At 38.2% G+C, this 18,283-nt stretch overlaps 1 protein-coding gene across 1 annotated transcript in view; it reads left to right on the forward strand.

Annotated features, from left to right (window-relative positions):
- Positions 1-524: 524 nt before the first annotated feature.
- EMC2 (ER membrane protein complex subunit 2) overlaps positions 525-18,283 on the forward strand; it is a 42,738-nt gene continuing 24,979 nt past the window's right edge. Inside the window, exons 1-5 of the mRNA XM_035546321.2 lie at positions 525-650; positions 7,116-7,229; positions 10,406-10,470; positions 14,280-14,365; positions 17,054-17,111. Of these exons, the coding sequence (XP_035402214.1) occupies positions 563-650; positions 7,116-7,229; positions 10,406-10,470; positions 14,280-14,365; positions 17,054-17,111 (411 nt within the window). The 5' untranslated portion in view covers positions 525-562. The remainder of the gene's footprint in view (positions 651-7,115; positions 7,230-10,405; positions 10,471-14,279; positions 14,366-17,053; positions 17,112-18,283) is intronic.

Genomic DNA, 18,283 nt, shown 5'->3' on the forward strand with positions numbered 1-18,283 from the left:
TCCTTAGCATCAGCTTTGGACATTGCAGGAAACAAGATTGGGTGGGCCTTTGATCTAGCTCAGTATGGCTTTATGTTTGAGCTTGTGGGACAGTAGGATTGGTGACATCTGGGGCTGACCCATGGATTTTGGTGCCTTGATGAAGAAGCCTGGATGAGCTGGTCACTCCATTTGCCTGGCGGGCCTGCATGGAAGCCGTGTTAACAGTGGCCAGGGATAGCAGAGCTGTTCGCCGTGTTTCTGTGAGACACGGTGGCTCTAGTGGCATCTGGCAGCTCCTCAGTACACGGCCCTGGGGGAGGACACACGGCCAAATGGCGGAGGGGAAGAAAAAAAAGACAAACACCAAAACCACGAGAGGCCAAGCGCCCTCTTTTTATTAATTCTCTGCCGAGAATGGCTCTTCGGCGGATCGCCGTACAGCCTCCTCGCGACCCTTGGTGGGATGCTCGGGCGAGCAGCAACCCCTCAGCGCCGTCCCTCAGGCGGGGTCCCGCCGGCGGCCGCCCCCTCGCCCCGCCCGGCCTCGCCCCACCGCGGGCGGCCGCCGCCATCGCCGCCAATGAGGGCCGGGGCCGTCACGGCGCCGCGTCACGGGGCGGCCGCCAAGATGGCGAAGGTCTCGGAGATGTACGACGTGACCTGGGAAGGTACCGCCGCGAACCGGGAGCCGGGGGCGGGTGGCTCGGGAGACCGGAGCAGCTCTGGCAGGGGGCGTTGTGGCCGGAGGAGGAGGATCTCGGCATCCCTCGGGGGGCCGGCTTGGAGCACGGCAGCACCGGGGGGGAGCCGCGAGGGGCCGGGGTGTCCCCGCGGGACGTGCTGGCCCCGGTGGCCGGGCACGCCTGAGGGGGTCGCGGGTCCCCCCTGTGCTTGAAGGACCCCCTGCTCCCCTGGGGGGCATCGCTGCTGTTTCCCCCTCGTGCGCCTGCAAGAAAATAAACAACAACTGAACCGGGTCAGCAGTTCGTGTCAGTTCGCTTTTTTTATTTTTTGAGCTCTAACCAAATTTAATTACTCGTTCAGGTTTGTGTTTAAGCTCTGCTGGCCCAGGGCGCTGCAGATCACAGCAGGATACCAGTCAGGCTGTTGGTGGTGCAACCTGAGGCACAGGTCGCTGGATCCAGGCCCTGCTGGCTGGTGCCACTGTCTCTTCCCACGACATGTTCCTCACCACTCATGTTATTCAAAAATTCTATAAACACCAGCTAAACTTTATTTCCCTACCATATTTTAAGCTATGCTTCATGGCCATTATCAGTTTGGTAAGAGCAGTTCAGAAAAAAATAATTTTGTTCCTGGCCATCAGGCTACACACGGGCTTCTTTTGGTGCATTGTCCTAAGCTCTTCTACAAGGAGCTGCAGCTCTGAACCATTGCAACTGCTGCTCAGGTTGTTCTCCTTCCAAAGTTCCTGGTGGATGTGACCGCTGTTGGCCAGAAACGGATTTTTTTTTTCTCAATTGCTCTGCCCTTGTTTGTGCGAGGGGGAAGCCGGTGGTTCAATTTGAAAGAAAAGGCTGCTCCGTTTCTTCCATTGCCCTAAACCTGTTGCGACAAAGTATGTCAATACTTGATCAATTTGCTGTTGTACCTGTGGTCAACCCTTTTTCTTTTAGTCAAAGCCTCAGAAGTGGTAAATTAGTTTAAGTCAGGGTTTAGGATAAAACGGCAAGAGCCTTTAAATCTAAGAAACCCACTATTGGCTTGAATGCCTGAAAATTATCTCATATTTTGCTAGATCTTGAAGATGAACGTCAAGTCTTTGAAAAGCCTGCTTCACAGATTTTTATAGCTCTGCTATCCATTTGATCGTAATGATTTTTTATGGCAGTAGTTATTATGGTTTACCTTAAATTGTGAGTGGCTCATCTCATAAGCAGCACATGTTCAAATGCAAGTCCATATAGCACTGGAGCCCGTTAGTCTCCCATCAGGAAAAAGTTAATCCTTCTATACAGTTTTGTCCATAAAGGAATAACCTTTAGCTAAGTAGTCCAATGAGTTGCAAATATTATATGGTAGAGAAGATAATGCATTGTTAGGGAGAAGCAGTGTGATCTTTTTTGTTTGTTTGTTTATTGTTAATCTATGAAAAACTAATGGAGCAACTGGGGGAAAAAAGTTAACAATAATTCTCAGCACAGATTATTGGTTGGGTTGGTTTTGTAGAGTGGGGAAAGAGGAGGAACGCTGCATGGGATGTATTTTAGCAGATGTCAGTAGCCAGCACCTTTTTCTAGAAGACTGCAAAGTAAAACAAAATGGAATTTGAAATGTTTAGTTTTCATGTCAAATTGCACTAATCTCAGAAAATATTTTGTCTGGTATAGAAAAGAAATGCTTAAGGATGAAAAAGAGGACTTCCTTGCCAGCATGCATGGTGGTTTGTTTGTAGCTAGTTTTCTCTTTGATGCTCACTTGCATTACCTTGATGTCCTTAGGCTAGTTAGCACTTTGGAAAAAGATGGCTTGCCAGTTCTTTCATGTGTCTTGTGAGAAGGTAATAACAGTTGTGAAGCTCAACTGAAATAGAAACTCGTGGGGAGGCCACTGCATGGGAAGGAAAATTGTGTGGAGTATTACTAGCTTTATTGTTAGGATTTCCCAAAAGTTGCTCTGAAAACAGCTTGTGAAAATAACATTTTCCGTTTTTCCTTTGCCTGAATATAAACTGTTTCAAATATAAAATCAGATGTTTATATTTTTTCCTCTCATTTTTAAAGTGTCAGTGATTGGGAAGAGAAGTAGGATGTTTTGCAGACCAGTAATGTGCACTGGCTATACACATGTTCTCTGTAAGTAGCCTTGCCTTGTTTTGGCTGAGGGTATTACAGAGTCAACGTGGCTTTAATGTAAAGGTCACAGAATCACAGAATGGCCGAGGTTGGAAGGGACCTCTGAAGATCATCTAGTCCAACTCCCCTGCCAAGCAGGATCACCTAGAGCACATCGCACAGGATGGCATCCAGGCGGGCTTTGGATATCTCCAGAGGAGTCTTCCAAGTCAGACTGCAGGTCGGGTATAGGATGCTCAAGCCTTTTGAGCATCTTGACCTGGAAGACCTGTGTTGGTACAAGGGTCTACGTCTGTTTCAGAAGCACATGTTTGAGTCACCACCCCTGGAGGTCTTTAAAAGACGTTTAGATTTAGAGCTTAGTGATATGGTTTAGTGGAGGACTTGTTAGTGTTAGGTCAGAGGCTGGACTAGGTCCTCTTGGAGGTCTCTTCCAACCTAGATGATTCTGTGAAATGGTGGTGGTTTTTTCCTCTTTCTTACTTGATTTTGCACCTCTTAACAAGCGAACAAATTCTTGCAACAGACTGCACAAAGACTCTTCTCAGAGAAGAAGGCTTTCTCTCTACTCCATGTGTATTTCAACAGATCCCCAGTACAAAGAGGTTTTTCATTCATGGGATGATCCCGGTAGTGTTGTGACCTAGTCCCTAAGTAAGAACCCGAACAAAGTGCCTGATTTTGCAACCAGGTTTATGGTTGGTATTTATCTGAAAAGTGTCCTTCATATATTATAAGTCCTTCTTAAACAGGATGGCTTTAATTACATGTTGCTCGGAGATGAAACAGGGATTAGGGGGTTAGAGAAGAATGAATGTGAGGCATGTGAATTACATTGTGTACCTTGCTTCATTTTTCACTTGTGTTCTTTGTGGCAAAGTTGGGTGTTCAACAGTGATTAAATTGTACTTTAGGTAAGTGCAATGTGGGCATGCGTCATATGTATTTTACAGCTTATTTATTTGAGGCTGAAGTAATAGCTTTTTTTTTTTTTTTTTGGTCATTGTTGCTAATTATCCCATGGAAAATGGCATTATCGTTCCTGTCTCCTTTTCATGTACAAGAATTAGAAACTCCATGGAGTGGCAGGGAGCCAAGAACTGCAGGCCTGGCAGAGCAGCCTGATGCTGTAGGTTAGCATGTCAGTGCTAACTGGTGATGTGCAGCCGCCTTCTGTAAGCCCTCTTAAGCCAGATACAACTTGGTGGAGACCGTTCATAAATGTTCAGCATGATTTCAGTAACACAGTAAAGATGAATTTGGCCCATGAGTGGGAGTTTTCAGAAAAATACACCCATGTAAAGTTGTTTTAGAAGCTGGTTTTGTTGCACAGAAGTCCTCTCTGGAGACCCTGACGTGCTCTCAGGGCAGCTCTTGTTGCAGTCAGTCCATCATTCTTCACCGAATACCAAAAACAAGAGGGGGGAAAAAAGAGAGCTGGTTTATGCTTTAAACTACATTTCTTTTAATATAAATTGGAAACAAGCTAAAAGAGTATTTTGCAATCTTTTGAGTAGTTCTTCTGGTGACTGTTGCTTAAGTGTAGTGTTACTATTTTCGGTATTAAAAATTGCTAAAGTGGAGGTACATTAAGAGGTTTTGTTACAGGTTCATGTGAGACTTTTTTCAAGTGATTCTTTGTAATTTTTTAAAATATCACCTAAATGCTTTATAAAATGAAATTTTACTGCCTGTACGTGAGGCCATTTTCTTGCAAATGAATGTATTGGGGAACATTGTATCTAACAAAGAAAATACCAAATTAATTTTAGAACTGAACACTTTGACTTTATCATCTCTGGTCATTAGAAGCATCCACTTGAGATGACGACATTGCTCCCTTGCTATGACTTAGATTCTGAATTCACATTTACTTTGTATGGAAAGACTCTCAGAAATAGAAATCAGCCTACCATTTTATCTCTGTTTTCATCTGCGTGCAATTAAATGATGATGAATTTTGTATGTGTGTGTTCCATGGTGTGTTTGCTTGCTTTTACGTATTCCTAATTTTTGTCATAACCAAAGGACAGATCAGTTTACTCTGGATTTTATGTATGAATTTACGTGATTACAGCAGGCAAAGGTGAGATCTTGAGATCTGAGTTGAGGCTGCTTTGAGTCGCTGCAGTTGAAGGCAGCACCAGCACTGCCCGCTTGAATTTCCTTTGCTTCTTCCTGCAAGTGGGAGCTCTGGGTCAGGCACTGGGGTAAGGACCAGGTCTTCCATACTGAGGACTTGAAACCTTTGGTCCAACTAAACAAAGTATGAGTCCTTATAGAAGGATTACTTAGTATCTGGCCAAATTAACTGACACCTTAACAGAAACAAAAATAAAATAATGGTTACTTCCTTTGGCTTCCTTTAGACTGTGTGCACGTTTTTAGGGAACAACAGATTTCACGGCAAGTGTGCTTCTTTCTTTGAACTTAAAATGTTTTGGTTCATATAGGCAGAGCTTGCTGACTTAGAGAGAGCCTAAACCAGGTTCATTAGTTGCTCAAGACCAACCCGCATACATGACAGAGGAGTAATTGTAATTAAAGCTAGACATTTCTTAATCCCAGAGTGCTGTTGTCCAACCCTGTATTACGTACCGTGTGTACCTTTGCCTCCAAGACTGAAATTATTATTGCCTGACTCTTTTGAAAGCTTTCGTATTAAAAAATTGACAACATTCTAAAAAGTCCTGATAAGTTTTATTATATTTTTCAGTATTTTCTTCTACCTTTAATTTAGAATTCAGTACTTCTAAAACTAATGAGCCTTTTGATGGATTCACATGAATGAGAACATCTAGTTTTACTTCATTTTTTCAGTCATCATCTGATATACTATGCTCTTTTTTTTTTCCATTGTGGTAAATTCAGTAACTGGTTGAGGAATGGTAGATGTACATTCTATTAGTACATAATTTAGACACTATTCAATTTGGAACTGCACTGGAATGGAGGCATCGATAATTTCCAAGTACATGTGTAGTTAGGAATCAGATGGCTTATCTGCTTTTATGCGTGTAGCTTGTCAGGTTTTGTGACTGTTCGTGTTCTCTCACATTCTTGCTGTCTAACTTTGAATTTCCAGGGACCATTATGTGTCTAGAACAGTTTAACTTTGCTCATGCATGTGAAACATAACCCTGTGGTGGTTTTGGTCAAGTTTCAAAACACAAAATGTACCAGAATAACAGTGTTATGAGTGATCCGAGATGACTTCAGGTAGATGGAAGAAAAGTCAGTGCTGAATTTTTAGCTGTCAGTTATGTTAACTGTGTGTTTTGAAGTGCAAGAAAAGCTGTCAGTGTTTAGATCTACCATTGTGTTTGTTTTTCCAGCTGTTGTAAAGTTAAATAAAATACTGGCAGTGGTTTTCGTGTTACCTTCCTACGAGTAAAACCGATACTTAATAGTAAAAACTGTTTTCCTTGAGTGCCCCCAGAATGTGTTCTTGTGTATGGGACACATACATGTATAGAAGTGTAAATACGTGCACAAAGTCATTCTTAGCAATTTTCTCATCCAAAGGATGAATAAAACCTAGGCTGGGTGGTGCTCTGTGGATGACCTTGAGTATGCCTGTGGACTCGGAGATCCTGTTCATGGTTAACGTTTGCTTCCAGTTCCAAGAGTACAAAAATCCTAAAGCTAAAGGAAACTGCCTTTATCTTATCTAGATGAGCAATGAGAGTTTTCACCTCTGAGCACTTCCCTGGCATAGAAACACTTTGTTCCCACGTCTGTCTTGCAGCTCCCATTGGTACGAGCGTGCAGATTCTTTGGAATAGAATTTTATAACATTTTTGCTATGCTGATAAAAATGAGCAGTGATTGAGTTCTCATCGTTTTTCTCATTCTTTCTTCAAGTGAAAGTATATGGAGCAGAAGTGCAATTTTGGTTATGGTGTGTAAATGTAAGTGTAATAGTACTTGGAAGAAAACTCCTGAATCTTGTGTTTCCTAACACTGAGTAACGTCCATTAAATTATAATATTTATTGGATAACCAGGGGGTCAGTTTTGTGTGTGTGTTTGTATTTTTTTCTAGTGCATATTTTATTAACTAAATAGTCTGCAAACTTAGAAGTTCAATTGATTATTTATATTACAGCATAAGCAAGGTTTGAGGTACAGTTCCAGAGGTCTAGTACATCTACCTGTTCTCTTGTAGTTTTCTTCTAATAGTGGAAGTCACTTTTTTAGATCTATTGCTCTCTAAACCGTTCTTCATATGCGTATTTTCAAGAAATAAATTTCAAATTCCATTACTACCTGGAAATTGCAATATTTTCTTCTGATTTCTTTTCCTCTTTACCCTCAGATATGCGTGATAAAATGAGAAAATGGAGGGAAGAAAACTACCGAAACAGTGAACAGATAGTGGATGTTGGAGAAGAGTTAATTAATGAATATGCCTCTAAGCTTGGAGATGACAGTAAGGAAACATTATTTTTTACAGCATCCATTGCTTTTAGATTTTATGCATTTGTCTGCTTTTGTTTTTCTCTTTTCAGACTCTGTATTATACCTCCGTGTTGCCTTTGTGTATCTGCTGGTGTTGGTAAAATATATATTAACTTTTTATTATATCAGGTTGCCAAAATTCCGAGATTTTGTTTCCCAAATATGGGGTGCAGTGAAAACAGATGGAAAAATTACCTGCTAGAACACTTAGTTTGCTATACTATTAGTTAGACCATTATGTGAAGTAACGTAATTCTTCTATGTAGCTGTCATTTGACTGATTTTCTGTTCTTCAACAGCACAGCAAACGTCTAAAAGGATAATTTTATAACAGAGAAAACTATTCCTTAATCAAGTCATACAAACTGCAGAAATTAATACTAAGGCCATTTTTATTATATCATTATGTTTGTGATTTTATAGTTGAAGATTAACTCTAGATTTTCACTATGCGTGCAATTATTATTTTCACATTATTTTAACTGCCTTATACTAACTTCATAGACAGGAGGAGACAGAAACTTGGCATGTGATGTTTCGTACTGCAAAAGAGTTGTTTGGAAACATGTCACAGCTGTACAATAGCACTCTGTACTATAAGCATAATATAAAACAAAGTATAACAAAGTGTCACACAGGCAGGTTTTTATTTTAATGCTCATTCTTTTTTCTTCATTTTCCCTTCTTTATAGTTCAGATAATTTTATATAGACTTTCTTTTAATACATTTTTATTTTAGTTCTTGAATTTTTCTTAATTGCTGTTGTATAGAACCTAGTGGATTTTTGCAGCCACAATAATACAATGTATTTACTAATATAAGCTATAATATTCTAATAACTTTGTTCAGCTGTAGTAAGTTAACTTTAGTTTTGGATACCTAACTGCAGTGTTCCAGAATTCACATAGTTATTTCAGAAAAAACGTTTTGCTTCATTAATTTATTAAGTGAGGCATTTTTTGGTGTTGGCTTTGTTTGGCCTACCTCCTACAGGTAGGATTACTTTCATGTCAGTAGTTTGCTCTGGTTCTGCCATGCAGAACCTCTGGGCAGTAATTCTGTTGTGAAGCTCTTTCACTTCTCAGGAACTTAGCCACGGCCAATGTTATACGCTTTAGATAAAAATATGTGGATAATCTACCCAAAGAATCAATCATGTATTATATATATCATGTAAAAGACTGCATAGCAGTGAAGCATGAAGTGTGTTTGGAGGTTCAGTACCTGAAGACAATGTTCTGTACTTGTCTTACACTGTAACTGTGAGAAATGCACTTGCTGGTAGGCGGCAGGAGGGGCTTAATACAGTCACCTGCAGAAGAATTGTCATCGTGTCCCTCTGCTATAGAAGAAAAATGAAGACTAACTTTGGTTTTACTTTCTCATTACAATGTTGTTAATAATTTATGAGAATTGTAGTTTATTGAGGGGTTATTGAGGATTTTGGTATTCCTCTCAGATCTTACCAGTGCCCTGCTGAACCCCTGTCCTAAGTAACACAAGCAAAGTCACTACTTGTCATTCCTTTCTTGTCAGTGTTGAATATGACCTTTTCATGATGTACGTATCTCGTTGTTTCATAAACCTGACATTCAGGATTCATTAGGTTAAGTAGCTGCAGTATTTCTAAGTTTCTCAACAAATGCATAAAAGTATCTGAAAGTTATTTATGTAATTGGGTTGCTTTTTTTTTTTTTAAAAAAAGTACTGTCAGAATGGCAACTTTGTGCAGTTTAAAAAACAAACCAGCAGTAGCAACGAGACCTACAGCTCACATAGAATTCTTTATTGGATAGCTATGAAAGGTGATTGAGTTATATATGATGGATATCTTGTTGCTTAAAGTATTTTCAAAAAAACCCCTGGATATTACAGTGCTTAATTCCAGAATGCATACAGAAGGCAAAATAGTAAATGCGGTAGGGTAGGTTTATTTCAATATCATTGTAACTTGCGTCCTCAGGCAGAAGGCATCCAGTGTAATTGGAAAAGAAAAAAAAATATTTTATCATTACTGAAGAGATTTAAAAATAAAAATAGTTAAATGAATATTGAGCCTAAAGGGCGAGGGTTTTATCACTGACTTCATAATTTTCGTGAAAAGTAGGGATTCACATGGACAATCAGTAGACCAAAGTTACAGAGCTAGATTTCAAAGTAGAAGAGTAAAACCCTTGGCTTTGTATTAATTTTTATTAAGCTTAAGTAATAAAGTTTTAATACACATTAGAAAAACACATACCTACCGCTGAAATGGTTATTTAAACTTCTTACTACAAATGTTCTTTTGTGAAATATTTGACATTGACATGTATTAGGGATAGAGTATCAAAGCAGAGGTTTGTTCTAATGAGGAGAGCTGTTCATAAGCTATAAATGTACTCTTGTATTTTGATTTTTTTTAACTTAACACAAAATTTAAATCTGTATATATGTTATCTGTATTTTGTCCGTATGTATGTATTTTTACATTCATGAAAAAATTATATATGTTATATAGTAAAAAGAGAATATATGTCTTACAGATAGTTCCAGCGAGGAAGAAAGGTTACAGGCAACTTAATGCAGTCAGTAATTGCAGCACCTATGTTACATATTTCCTTCTGCCATAGCATGACTTTTCTATCGTTTCTGTAGCTGTATTAAGTTCTATACATTCAAGAACTCAGTAGGCCTAGAACAGAACTAATATAATCTGTCATTGATTTAGAGACATTTTTCAACTCCAGGAAGAAGACAGTATTTATAGGACTTTTGGCAGTTAAGAAAAAATTGTTTTCATTCTAGACAGAAATGGCTATTCTCCAGGTCTGATCAGAGAGCATGTCCTAATGGGATCTATTTAAAAGATTGCAGCTATAATGTTAGGAATAGCAGAGGATTAGAGCTTTTTTGCCTTTCAAGATGTCAAAAGGTACTTTATGTTACTGAAAGCAATAAAGCTGCTTAAATGCATTTTAATTAATTCCAGCAGTTTCTTTAAATGTCCCTGTTTCAGTAGTGATCCACAGGAGTAGTAGGGGAAAGATAAACAGACAGAATTCGTTAACCTTATTTACACTGTAGGTGTTTCCCATAACCTTAAAAAACAAAAACAACAAAACACAACAACAATTATCTAAATTTCATATCTCTTTTATGTCCAGTTTGGATAATATATGAACAGGTGATGATTGCTGCCCTGGACTGCAGTCGAGATGATTTGGCATTGGTAAGTTTTCCAGTTGACTTTTCTCTCAAACCTTAAGTTTTTTTCCTGGGTATTTCTTCCAGATAGCTCTTTGGACAGTTATAGGATATTCTGAACTTCATAGCTTAGACTTGCAGAGTATCAAGAAACAGACTGCTGGGAAGAAACCACCTCCACCCACCTTCTATAATGTGTGACTTTTGTTTAGACAGATCGTGTCTCTTCCAATAGCCATGAAAATATTTACAGCTACTCTGGCATGGGCTACGTGTCAAGAATAATACTGAAGTTGCCATATTGTACAGAGTGTGTTTGTTTATTAAAAACCTCTCCAATTATATTGTTTCTTGAAAGTTTTGAGGTAAAATGCCCTGTCACACACATCATATTATATGTCATGCTGGCTATCCTTGCTGACAAAGTCATTGCCTTATTGGAGCAAGCCCAGCAGATGGCCACCAAGATGAATAAGGAGCTGGACTTCATAATGTATACAGAAAGGCCGAGAGATACGTGTTTAAGTCCTTAGAAGGTGAAGAGGAGATCTTACTGCGATCTTCAAATCTCTGACTGCATATGTAATGTGTAGTGGGAAGTTATAAAGAAAGTAGAGACAGACTTGTAGAAGTGCATCAGCGGACAACTGCGATAGACATACGCAGCAACAGAGGAAATTCCAATTTCCAGCATTAGGAAAAAAGCTTGTGACAATGAAGATGGTGAACACTTTGGGACACATGGCACAGAGAAGCAGTATTATTTCCTTCTTTGGAGATGCTCAGAAATATTGTGATATGGCGTGAACCACCTTCTGGCTCTGTGACGAGTGGGGATTTAGCACAGGTGACCTCCAAAGGCCCTTTCTAATTCAAATTATTCAGTGGTTTTAATATAAATATTGGTAATGGGCATTTGGTGTTAGTAATTTTGTATGCAAATTTATTTGAATTATACAAGTAGCAATTCAGATAAAATGAGCTTGCTTAGAATTCTTAATAAAAAATTACACCACCATCACCACCATCACCACCACCACCCAAAAAAAAAAATACCATGACCTTAGCTGCTCCTTTAAAGGCAGGAACTGAAAAAGGCAAAAAAAAAAATGCTTTGCAGTCAAATTTTAATAATTTTTTCATACGTCCTTCACAAACGAATGAGAAAAAATCGTGGGCTTGTCTTGTGCCCTGAAAGCCAACAACATTGAGCTCATTCAAAGTAAAAAGAAAGATATTTTCAAAAGTTCAGGTCCTTCATGGGAATTACTCTTCTAGTGCCTTGTTCTGCCTCAGACAGCAAGACACCACATGAAGTCTTTGAGCTTCATGTGGTGTCATTTGGGTGAAATTTAATGGCCTGTAATATACAAGGGGTCAGACTAGAGGATGTAACTGGGAGAAGGGCAATTTGAAAGTAGGCAGAACTAGACAAGTTGATCTCATTTTTCATATGTGTATGGTAAAATGGAGTACACTGGAAAACACAGCACAACTCATTGAACTTGTTGTGAACCCACTGAACTTCCCTTTCTTTTGTGTCCCAAAAGAAAGCATTTGTAGCATATAACTGTCTGTTTAAACAAAAACAAGCAGACTTACTGTTTAAATAAATGTGTTTCTGTGTTCTGATTTATATCTAAAACAGTTTTGGTCTTTATTTTCAGGGTCTTTTTAGGAAGACTTTCATGAAATTGTTGAGGCAGCCAGTGTTGAAAGATTGGTTTTGAAACACTACTTGTTTTTACTCACCCTGAAAGGGATTTTGAATTTCAGTTTCTGTGCCCTCTAAGGTATATTGCTCAAGACAGGGAGTGCAGCATTTTATTTGCAGCTCAGAAAGGAGGTTAAAAGCTTAGAGGGAAACTGAGATACTTTTTCTTTTTTTCTTTGATAGACTTATTATAAGTAGTTAATTCAAGCAAGTCAACATCATATGTGGCTTTCTGCTGCAGCTGTAGCCCCACCGTAGACAAGCAGCTTTGGAACTTCTGTTTTTTAGAAAAGCTTTTGACAGCTGTGATGCGTTTTGCTTAGGGGAATGGGTCTCATCTGCTCCAAATGAGGAGGCTGAGATGGATTTCACAAAGTTATTTATCTGGGCTTTTTTTTTTTTTTTCTTGTTATGACTTGTCCTCTTTGTCATGCACGTGATGACAATGTATAATGCATGCAGCTACTGCAATTACCTGGTTCTTTTTTAAGCATGTGTTTTAGGGAAATTACTTACTGCTGGCAGACACCTGCACTAGCAGTGTTTTACATGCTGAAGTTCAGGTTTATATTTCTTTACTTTTGTCAGACTTCTAAAGTTAAAAACCTATGTGACTGAAAAAAATCAGGAAGAAAATTAACTGCTAATTAAAGTTTCACATATAAATTAGATTTGCCCTTGTAACTGCTGGGTTTCTGAGAGAAACTGAAAAGTAGTTAGTTAACATAGTGCAGAACCAGTCCTCTCTGTAAGAATTGATAATCTCTTATTAAAAAATGCAGTATTTCAAAAATAGATATTATCATAAAAGATTATGGGGATTACAGGTTAAATTTCAAAAGATGACATTCAGCACTTCTGAGTTCAGAACAATCTGAAGGTAGACCTAATGTAATTAATTCAGATAGAGGGCTTTTTTGTTTTGCTTTCTAAAGTATTGCAGCAAGTTTTTTGAGATTGTCTCACAGCTTTTCATGTCACATTAGTGATTCTGATGCCTTTCTTAATCTACACAAGTTTATTTTGGTCTTGTGGCTTCTGTATGTAGTTGGATAGTGATCCTGTAGTCAGTTCTAATATGAACAGTTCTAGTTTCACAGTACTCCTGCTACTTCATCAGCTTTTCTTATGCTGTTGATGTCTTTCTTCTAGATGCAAGTCTATCTGCCGATAGTGGGGCACAATCTGCTAATTTTTACCAATTTGCTTGACTGTCCGTATTTTTTCCTTTAAGCAGTGGATGTGATGATGGAACAGATTATGTGGATAGGCCCTAGCCAGAACTTTAGATCTCAGGAACAGGTTTATAAGCTCAGTTGCATAAACTAAATGCTATTGAAAAGAAGGGTTGTGTGTGAAGCTTTTTATGTAATTCAAACCACTGGTCTTCTGAAGAGCTTGGGGTCTATTCTGTCTTATATCGAAGAGTAATGAGTCGCCTACAAACTTTGCACTGCTATCTAGCCACATTTGTAATATGGTTAGAGTCAGTTTGCTCTGGGGAAGTTGTGACTCAATCCCTCTACCAAACATCTTTTTTTTTTTTTTTTTTTTATCCAGCCCAGGTGTCTCATTGATTTCAGGAGGTAGAAGTTATGCCTCCTCTGCCAGTGGGCTCGGTTCAAGCCAGTGACGAACATTTTCTTTGGATTTCAAAGTTTTATTTAAAAAATAAACACAGAGCATAGTAGTAGCATAGTTTGTTCCGTTATGAGGTATCCTTTTATTAAAGAATTATCACATGAGCTCTTACCATTTTTTTTCTTTTTTTTTTTTTTTAATTTCTTGTGTTATTATGAGGAAACTAAGTAGACTGCAGTGTTTAATAGTATATGAACAGTTTTAGTAGAAGAGTTTAATTTTCTGGGCAAACGACTATTTCCAGGAAGCCTTGATGATTTAACAAACTGTATGGAAAATATTTCTTAGAATTAGTCTTCTTACAGACAAAGTTTCAGTTACTGAACTTCTCTTTATCAATAATTTTTATTATTTCAAAAATTGATATTTGCTTTTAATCACTGCAGGCTGTTGAATTCATCAGGTAAGGGCTTTTTTCCTTTCCTGCTTCGGTGTAGATAACTATGTTCACAATAGTATTTTTGATTTTATTTGTACAGTTTTGTCTTCAGGAACTAAGAAGGCAGTTTCCTGGGAGCCACAGAGTTAAGCGATTAACTGGAATGAGATTTGAAGCTATGGAAAGGTAAAACCTGGATTAAAAAAAAATGTAATTTCTGTATGGAAAGGTGCATGCTATTTCTTAAAGAGGAATTCAGGCATAATAAGCACATGGCAAAGCAATATTGTGCATTTTCTTTAAAGAAAATAATGGTGTGCACGATCATATTATGTTTAGACATTTTTATTGCATTTTTGCTTGTACTATACAATGTTACATTTTTGCAATCTTTCATCAGGTTTCATAGATTAAAAAGATCTATTACTTGACAGTTTAAGCTATTATACACTAAAACACTAGGCGTTTTTTTGGCAGGGCCTGTGAGGTATACATTTCATCTTACAGGTTTGGAGCAGCATGTGAAAATGAGTGACAGTTCTTTTATTTTTATTTATTTATTTATTTATTTGCTTCATTGTACTCCCAATTACTGCAAAATAGAGGTTTTGTTGTTTATTTTCTGAGTGTGAATAAATCCAGTGGAATTTAATAAGAATTAAATCTATAGACTTCTTCATAGAAACAATTCAAAAAAAAACACCTCCACCAAACCTGGAATAGAATGGCAGAAACTTAAAGTTAGAGTGACCTTTTTTGAAATATCCTATAGAATGGTTATAACATACAAAATTTAATAGGAATTTCTATGAACAGCTAAGAACTTAGTTTTCCGAGAGGAATGACCTCAAGGCTTGAGGTTGACCACTTTTGTCTGCCTTCCTCCTTTGATTATTTCCTTAATGCCAACATGTTGTTCTCAGGCACTTGTTTTGGGTTTTGCAGAGTGTGGCCAAAAGTATGAGCAAGAGTCTTAGCTTCCTGTGCCTTTGAACTCCAGCAAATCTATTCCATGCCACATTCTGCATACAGAATTAATGAGATTTTGAGTTTTTGGCCCATCTTGGTATGAGGGAATTGGAATTTAAAAGTAAACTCCTAAATGCTTTATTATAATTTATGTATTTAGCAGATGTTTCTTGCAAAATGAACTTTGAAAATGTAGTTTGATATGAGCCACTAGTGAAGGTCCATTGCTTGGAACAAAAAGAGAGGATAACTGGGCTCCACTGCCATAGGAGCAGTGTTGGTGCAACTAAATGTTCCACATTTCATACTCTCTACACATCTTCCTGAAGAATGTCCTTTAAAACTTAGCTTTCTTTCTGCCTACAAGGGGGATGGCTGGACCAGATGATCTTGGAGATCTTTTCCATTAATGGAAATGGTCTTTTCCAGGTCTTTTCCTTAACGATTCTAACAGTGAGAGATTGGCAGCACATTTTCCCCCATTCCCAAAACCTCTCCAAAAGTGCAAAAGATCATAATTATGTTCAGGCTTAGGTGACTATGTTGAAGACGTTACTGAGTGAGAGTAGGTCTTTGTAAGAGATGATAGCTGCAAAACACCGTGTGTTGTTTCAGCTGTGAAGTGGGATTGAGCTGCAATTTTCCAAAAGTGCATGTGAAAATTCTTGACAGAATGTTGCTGTTAGTTTAGGTCCTTGAGACTGGACTATCAGGGCAGCAGAGGTATTAACAAAAGTCGAGGTTTCATCTCCATGGGTTTTCTCTAGAACTCGGAGGAGAAAGAAGGGCTTTAGCTCTAGGTTGTCTTGTATGGGAATGCATTTGTTGGTATTCTGAGCTGTGCCCTGGAGAGGCCTGCCTGTCCCCAGGGACTGCAAGAGAAGCCTAGGGAGGCCTAGGCAGCAGTGATCGTGCACTTCTTATTAAATTCTGAGTGACTCCAGGAGTTGTTAAGATCCTTCCTTCCTCAGCAGAAAGAAGAGATAGGAAGGAACGACCTTGTAGACGTTGATCGAGAGTACCATTCTGTAACTTGACTGGAATCGACTGGGTTAAACTGGGATTATGGCCGTTTTGTTCAGCCTTGTAAAAGACATTGGATGCAATAGCAGCTAATGGGAAGCAAGAATATAACATTTTACAGGATTTGCCTCTAAGTTGTTCTACACCTTATGGTAACTGGACTGGAGAAGTATTGTTGTGCAGTGCCCAGTACTGTACTCATAGCTGGCTGTGCAAACTGCGGCAGTGCTCAGGAAACAGCGCGAGTACGAGTACATAAATGGGTGCACGAGGTGAGGAGGGGATGTGTAGCAAAATCAGCAGTACCTCTGAAAAACTGCTTGTCAAACTACTTGTCTACGTGAAGAGACGAAGTATGCCCTAGTTACGTGGTGATAGAGCAATAGCTGTATAGTCAAATGTGTTTTGAATTGAATTGTTTCATTTGTCCAGTTTGAGTTCTGTACAGGGCTAGCTAAACAAGCAAATTAAAGCTTAGATTTTTAAAATCATAGAAAAGACTTGTATGAAGTTTTAAATTATAATAATGAGGTGACAAATCATTATTTTGGATGACCTTTGAAGTTTTGGGGTTTCTGCTCCTTGGGAAAGGAGAAGGAGAGAGTTGGGATGTGGTGTTTTGACCTGTTGGGTACAGAAGAAGAGAACAGACGAGAGTAAGACAACTTTGGTGTAGAACCTGTAAGCTGTTGCTGAAACAGTATTCCATGAATGAATTGCCATTTATTTTGTTTTTAACTTGGTGACATAAAATATTGCAGTTCATATTCAGCACTCACTTAAGAGAAATTCTGCATGATTATAATTTGCATAAATATAGGATAGTCAGAAAGTCAGAGTTCTGTCTTAACAGAAATAAACATGAATTATTTCTTTGAACAGGTATGATGATGCCATACAGTTATATGATCGAATTTTACAAGAAGATTCAACTAATACAGTAAGTTCAAGAGATTTTTCTGAACTGCAGTGGTTTGTTTGATAACATTTTGATGATGGTCTCACTGTGGAGATGAGTTTGCATGTATTACTGTATTTTTTTCCTTTAGTTTCCTAGTGTAATAACCTTGTATGTTATGTTTGTTAGAACAAATGAGATTCTCTTCAAGAATAGAAGGTATGATTTAATCTTTTCTTTAACTCTGAATTTAGAAGACACAAGGTTATAACTGTTAACCTTTCCAGCAAGCTTAATAGGACTTATATTGGGCCTTTCAGCTTTTCCATTTTCCCTGAATATTTAGTATTTAAAGATGGTCCACCATGTGTCCTCTGTCTTCCTAAAGCTTAATCTTACTTGAAGATTAAGTATGAATGCACTCAGGTAGTGCTTGAATACTAGAGTTATTTTGATTTATTATCTGGAACGCTTCATTAGCTTTTGAAACAAAATGCCATTAAGCTGGCCAGCTGTATAAAGCAAAGTCTGAGACAGACTACACTTTTTTTAAGGGTTTTTTGAGTACTGGTTGTGTAAGCCACCTTGAGTTATTACATGCAAAAATAAAAGTCTAACTTGTAGCTGTGTATTTAAACAACTTATTTTTTGTTTGTTTTTGGTTTTCCCAGCAAGGATAAAATTAGAAATATGAAGAAAATACAGAGTTCCATAATTTTTATATCATATGGTGCAATGTCAGTTAACAATTATTACTATTCATTGTCCATTTGTGGCATGTGTTTGTCTGTGTTACTTGGTCTTGAGGAACTGGACCTATGACTTCTATGTAAATATAATAATTTAGCTATTGTCGATGCTTTGGCAGTCTCATGTAAACCTTCAGTGGTGTTTTTTGAACCTCAGCATTTCTGCACTTGGTTTATTTGATGAGGTCTGTTATTGAGGAATAGAAACATGTAACTGGGGTAGCTAAGGTATGCCAGAACTGGATATAAAGTGTCAGCACTTATATGAAGTAAACCATTTAAAGTAAATAAATAAATATAGTTTAAGAAAACACATCTTGAAATGTTAATACCAAGTTGAACACTCAGACAACAGTAGTAGATTAAAGTCTTTGTCTTTGAGCAGTGATTTAGCCATTTTTGGTGTGCAGATAAAATGAACTATTGCAGCTCCTCACTCTTATTTTTTCTTTCCCTAAAGCAGTT

This window comes from Cygnus atratus, chromosome 2, assembly GCF_013377495.2.
Source record: "Cygnus atratus isolate AKBS03 ecotype Queensland, Australia chromosome 2, CAtr_DNAZoo_HiC_assembly, whole genome shotgun sequence".
NCBI lineage: Eukaryota > Metazoa > Chordata > Aves > Anseriformes > Anatidae > Cygnus > Cygnus atratus.